The sequence below is a fragment of the Cyclopterus lumpus genome, chromosome 23, assembly GCF_009769545.1.
Source record: "Cyclopterus lumpus isolate fCycLum1 chromosome 23, fCycLum1.pri, whole genome shotgun sequence".
Classification (NCBI taxonomy): Eukaryota; Metazoa; Chordata; class Actinopteri; order Perciformes; family Cyclopteridae; genus Cyclopterus; species Cyclopterus lumpus.
Genome location: NC_046988.1, coordinates 15987704 through 15993364, shown reverse-complemented (window position 1 = coordinate 15993364; position 5661 = coordinate 15987704). Strand labels below are relative to the sequence as shown.

The window sequence follows — 5661 nt, the reverse complement described above, 5'->3', positions numbered from 1 at the left end:
ATGAATTTACATCTCTCCATTGCACCTTATTAACTCTGCTTCCTCCCCGGAGTCGTTGTGACTTCACGTCTCATAGGGTCCATTGGACCTGGAGGTGTCTGATGCTGGTGAGCCGGCCTCTCATTGGCCCTGCTGATGCCCCGCCCCCTCCTCTCTACCTTCTGTTTCATGGATTGGAGTTCCATTCATACATTGTCATATTCATGTAATGTGTTTATGTAACTTTGTAAATGCTGTTCATTCTGTACACATGACATCTATTCATCTGTCCATCCGGGGAGAAGTAGAAATACAGCTAAATTAAATATATTATTAAAAGTATTAAAAGAGTGTAACTGTCAGAAAAAGAAGCATTATTATGGGTATTTAAAATGATATAATAGTACTATATTAAAATGTATATCTTTGTCTAAAACCGAGTAATAAGTTACGATGCGGAACGTTTAACGACTTCCGGTAGCTGGTCGGACCAGTGTGAGCGACGGACCGGAAGCAGCGTGAGGTTACAGAAGACCGCACTGAGTCTGGCGCCTGGTGAGTTCCCACCGAGCTGTTCGTGGCCTTCTCTCCCCGTGTTTCTGTTCCCTGTTCCGGGTCCGTTTTTATCTGCCGTCCGTCTTCCGGAACCTGGAAACCGGAAACGTTGATGTAAAAATATTTAAACCTTTTTTTGGTCGTTTTTTTTGTTGTCTGTTGTGACTTTGAGTCCACGGCTCGCGTGTCTGGTTCTTCCGTCGGTGCCGGGCCCTGGTGCCGGACCCTGGTGCCCTGGTGCCGGGCCCTGGTGCCGGGCCCTGGTGCCGGACCCTGGTGCCCTGGTGCCGGGCCCTGGTGCCGGGCCCTGGTGCCGGGCCCTGGTGCCCTGGTGCCGGACCCTGGTGCCCTGGTGCCGGGCCCTGGTGCCGGACCCTGGTGCCGGACCCTGGTGCCCTGGTGCCGGACCCTGGTGCCCTGTAATTCGTTAGAGAACCAATAAACGAACCAAAACTACTCACCGAGTTATTCGTCACGCTCTTAGCAAATTTGTGCAGACAGTTTTTTTAAATAATATTTGTACCTTTTCATCAATGCTTTGTCAAAAGTTTTAGCTTTTTATTGCAAACAACAAGCTGAAACTAATGCAATGCAACAATAAATTAACTTTGTAGGTCATGATGTTACAATTCAGTTAAAAAAAAAACTGATCATTTAGCTTAAATATGATAATGTAGTTTAAATATAACAGCCAACTTTCAACACATCTACTTTCAAAGCGTGACGTCACTGTTAGATGAAGAGCCGCTTGCAGACTCTTCATCTGTTGTTGTTTGTTTTTCAGATCGTCTCTTAAAAGGCTCCCAAGCTGTTGACAAGATGTTGAGGAGTGCGTCCGCACGGGTGAGAAACTGTTGGTTTGTTTAGTTTGTCAATATTATTGTTTGTTTGTTGTTTATAATGTTTAAAATATCAAGTTCACATCCTTGTGTGTGTGTGTACTATTTTAACTATCCATTTAAATTCCTAGTTAATAATTACATTGTACACACAAAAAAAACTTCTCAGTAGATGATGAAGATGTTCAGGTGAATATTTAATACATATTTAATTCCGTGTCTCCACAGATCTTCAGACAGGTGGTGAGAAATGTGAGCACAGACGCCAGCCTCATCCTGGAGAGATGTGAGTCCACCTCCTGACCCTTGAGCACAAGGACTTGAACCTCCTCCGTAAGCGTATCCTGTCCCCACTAAGACCCCGTGTCTTTATTCCAGCCATAAACCGCGTGCAGCTGCTGGGCCGAGTGGGTCAGGACCCGGTGATGAGACAGGTGGAGGGCCGCAACCCGGTGACCATCTTCTCCTTGGCGACCAATGAAATGTGGCGCTCTGGAGACGGAGAGGCGAGCGCAACGGGTAACAGAGTTTTTTATATATATATATTTATCTCATATAAACTATGAGACACAGAGTCACGTAGTTCTCAAGCAGACAGAAACTTTCTTACGTCTTCAGTGAACGGCGAAGGTTTTTTAATTTACTCGTGAAAGTGGACGTAAATGGAACAGATCTCAGGTCAGCGGATGCAAACATACAAAAAGCAATAGTTACTTGTGTATATAATATAAAATGAGATTATTTTAAAAGAAAATACTGAGCAAAGTAAACAAACCAAGGAAGGTAAAGGGGGTTACTTTTATATATTGAGGTCAATCTGGATTAATCAAGTTTAAATAAGAACACGTTGCTGTTATACTTGTGATCTGCGCTGCAGGTGTCGCGTCTCGCCACTAGAGGGCACTGTCACACCGCTGAAAGGGAATATTTCATTCTTTGTTGTTGAAGGTGAATTTTAAACTGCACAGTATGATTATAATAATTATAATAACAGTCATACTGTGTCTGCCACTTATCTTTAATAGGCATGTTGGAGATTTACGGTCACGGTTAACGTCCTGAATGTTAAAATATTATTTTTTATTTTCAGAATCGGGTAGTTTTAACATTTAATAATTTAATATATATATATATATATATTTAATATTTTGGTGCGTAGCAATAAACATTGTTAGGCAAGTTAAGAGTATTAGAATATCAGTTAAGTTAAGAATATTATATATACATTTACAATAAAAGAAATAAACAAATGTACAATGTATGAAAATAAACAGCGCTGGGAATCTAAAATAAGAGCTGTTTTAAAACAAAGTGTGTAAATGTTCACAGTATAAAGAATAAGGGTAGTTTTTGTTGATGATTCGTGTTGTTGTTGTTGTTGTTGTTGTTGTTGTGACTCCAGGTGACATCAGCCAGAAGACGACGTGGCATCGCGTGTCGGTGTTCAAACCGGGTCTGAGAGACGTGGCCTACCAGTACGTCAAGAAAGGGTACGAACACGCCTCCAACGCCGCTTTACTTTTATTTAAAGTGAGAATCAACAGCTGGACATCGTGAAGCTCTATTCTGATTATTGATGTTAAACCTGCAGCGATGAGACTTAAAGATTAGACGGAGGACATGAGAGCGAAGGAACGTTTGAGGAACGTTTGAGAACCTTCTTTTAATATAGAGGAACCTTCGTGTTTCAGGTCCAGGATCCTCGTGGAGGGGAAACTGGACTACGGAGAATACGTGGACAAGAACCAGGTCAGACGCCAGGCCACCACCATCATCGCAGGTCAGAACACACACACACACACACACACGCAGACACACACACACACACACACACCTACACACACAAACACCTACACACACACTCCTACACACCTACACACGCGTACACACACACCTACACGCACACACACACACGCAGACACACACCCACCCACACCTACACACACACACACCTACACACACACATACCTACACACACACACACCTACACACACACACACCTACACACACACCTACACACACACACACACACCTACACACACACACACGATTATGAAGTAACGTCTGTTCTGTCCCTCCAGACAACATCGTCTTCCTGAGCGACAACGTCCGAGAGAGAACCTGAAGCTCTTTCCTCTTCGTCTCCAACGCGACGACGACAACAACAACAACAACAACAACAACAACAACAACGCAACCACTTTTTTTCCGTATTCTCCAGTTTTATACAGAAAAATAAAAAGGAAGCAGACGTGCTCAAAGAGAAGGGGGGGGGGATTATGACGTGACACTCGGGTCGAGGTCATCGAGAGAAGCAGAAAGGTTGTTGTTGTTGTTGTGTAAACAGACGTGCTGGTTATTGTTTTTCATTGTGCTACTTGTACATAAGCGTGAAAGATGTTGAGGAAGTTGTAGCGACTCTGATCTTTAGAAAAACGTTATTATTTCTTCTCATTAAATCAGAAATTGTTTCTTTATGGCGTTTGTTGGGAACTATTTTCAGATTATTGGTGGTTTTGTTTACCACCCACGAAGAAGCTCTCGGTTCTACGTTCTACGTTCTCTTTGTGGGACGTCAGCTGTGTTTCTTGTGGTCGAAGTTTGTTCCTGCAGATGAAACGTTGTTCAAATTCACTTTTTAGTTTCACACTTTTTCTGTTTTTGTTTTCGTTGCATCCGAACATTTACGTACGATTTGATGTGTTGTCAATGTTTATCTGCCCATTGTTGTTGTTGTTGTTGTTACAGTTATGTTTGTTTCCTCATTTCTCTGTAATAGTTGGTATAATAGACTTTCTTTTATTTTTACACACTATTTTTGTCTTCACATTTGTGTTCTTCTTCCTCTAACGTGTCTAGTTCCACAAAGAGCACTTTTTAGAGGACAGAAAGCTACAAGTAACCATTAAAAACTCAAAAGTGTAAAAAAAGATTTCAAAGAAAATATTTGCATAAAAACATATAATCGTGAACTTTATGAAAATAAGTAAAATGCAACTATAGTTTAGTTATTTAACTTGTATGTTCGGTAGTGGACGATGATTGGCTGCTTCTGTGTCAGCGGGGGCGGGTCTACGTCGAAGGTATTCTTGGCCTAAAGTGATTGGTCTCAGGGACAGTCGTTCCTTATTGGCCGCGGCGCTTGTCAATCAAATAAAACCGCTGGGTCGAACGGGCTTTAAAATAGGGAGCAATCTGATTGGTCGGGCAGCCGGAGGTGGGCGTGGCTGGGAGTTATGGGGAGACCTGTAGATTCGGTTTAAAGACGCTGCGTAATTTTTACCCAGTGTGACACCGGAAATGAGTCGAGTGGATTTCAAAATAAAAGCCCAGGGTGCAAGTATCAATTTCAAATATATATACATATCATTTAACGTATTGTTCCTGTGTTGACAAGAATGAATGTGCAGCTCAGTGACTTAAACAACGTTACACATTAAAACATCTATTAGTATTTTTATTATATGTATTTATTATAACTGATTATGTAAAATGTGTATACATAATTAAAACATGGTTACGATCACTTTGTATACATAAGTATAAAATAAAATATAAAAAGATAAAGAAGGAGCTCACACAGGTAAGTTGACGGTCGTTTTTTTATATGTATTTTGTTTATTTCTTACTCATCAAAACAAAATGAGGAATGCTGGCTTTTATTTTGAAATTAAAAACCGGAAGCTCGTTTGTTATTGTAGGTATTTGATGCTCGTGTCACAAACAGCTGTAACAGAAGAACTTTTCTTTATACCTTTAAACCTCCACTGTATAGAGGGGGGTTGACCCTTTTCGTCTCGTATACTCGCTTTATTATTTATTAATTCTTTTATTTCTTAAAAGGTTTTTTCTCTCCAGTGTCTGTTTGTCTCGGTGACTCCGCCCACCCCGCATTCCTGTGTGTCTGGGCCGTGAAGAAGAGGAGGAGGAGGAGGAGGAGGAGGAAAGGAACGAGAGGCTGCAGAAAGCTGAGGCACAGAGGAGATGACAATCAACAACAACAACAACAACAACAACAACAGCGCTCAGCTTCTACCAGACTGCTGCAGCCTTCTTCCAGCATTCATCCCCCGAGTCTGAGCCCACGAGGACGCGCTTCTACTGGTCTCTACTGGTCTCTACTGGTCTCTACTGGGCTCTATTGGCTTCTATTCGCTTCTCAAGTCGGTGGAAACTTTTTTTTTTTTTTTCTCTCACATCGGAGTTGGAAACTTTTTTTGGGGGATAGTTTTAGTTTTCATCCATTCTGCATTGCAACAAAACGCCCGTCACGGTTTGTTGTTTTTTA

The 5661-nt window shown here is 41.8% G+C and overlaps 1 protein-coding gene across 2 annotated transcripts; it reads left to right on the top strand.

Moving 5' to 3' along the window:
* Positions 1–475: 475 nt before the first annotated feature.
* Positions 476–4305, top strand: ssbp1 (single-stranded DNA binding protein 1). Of its 2 annotated transcripts, none has more exons than XM_034525989.1 (7): positions 476–534; positions 1319–1377; positions 1602–1659; positions 1752–1892; positions 2776–2863; positions 3065–3153; positions 3455–4305. In XM_034525989.1, exons 2-7 carry the CDS (start codon positions 1354–1356, stop codon positions 3496–3498), a joined length of 444 nt encoding a protein of 147 aa, XP_034381880.1. In that variant the 5' UTR covers positions 476–534; positions 1319–1353; the 3' UTR covers positions 3499–4305. The 2 variants fall into 2 exon arrangements, with proteins under 2 accessions (XP_034381880.1, XP_034381879.1); XM_034525988.1 differs by having other exon boundaries at positions 501–648.
* Positions 4306–5661: the final 1356 nt, after the last annotated feature.

Coding starts and splice junctions, on each gene's coding strand:
- ssbp1 (XM_034525989.1), top strand. CDS start 1,354: ATGTTGAGGAGTGCGTCCGCACGG. Junction 1,378..1,601: donor TGAGGAGTGCGTCCGCACGG/GTGAGAAACTGT, acceptor GTGTCTCCACAG/ATCTTCAGACAGGTGGTGAG. Junction 1,893..2,775: donor CGGAGAGGCGAGCGCAACGG/GTAACAGAGTTT, acceptor TTGTGACTCCAG/GTGACATCAGCCAGAAGACG.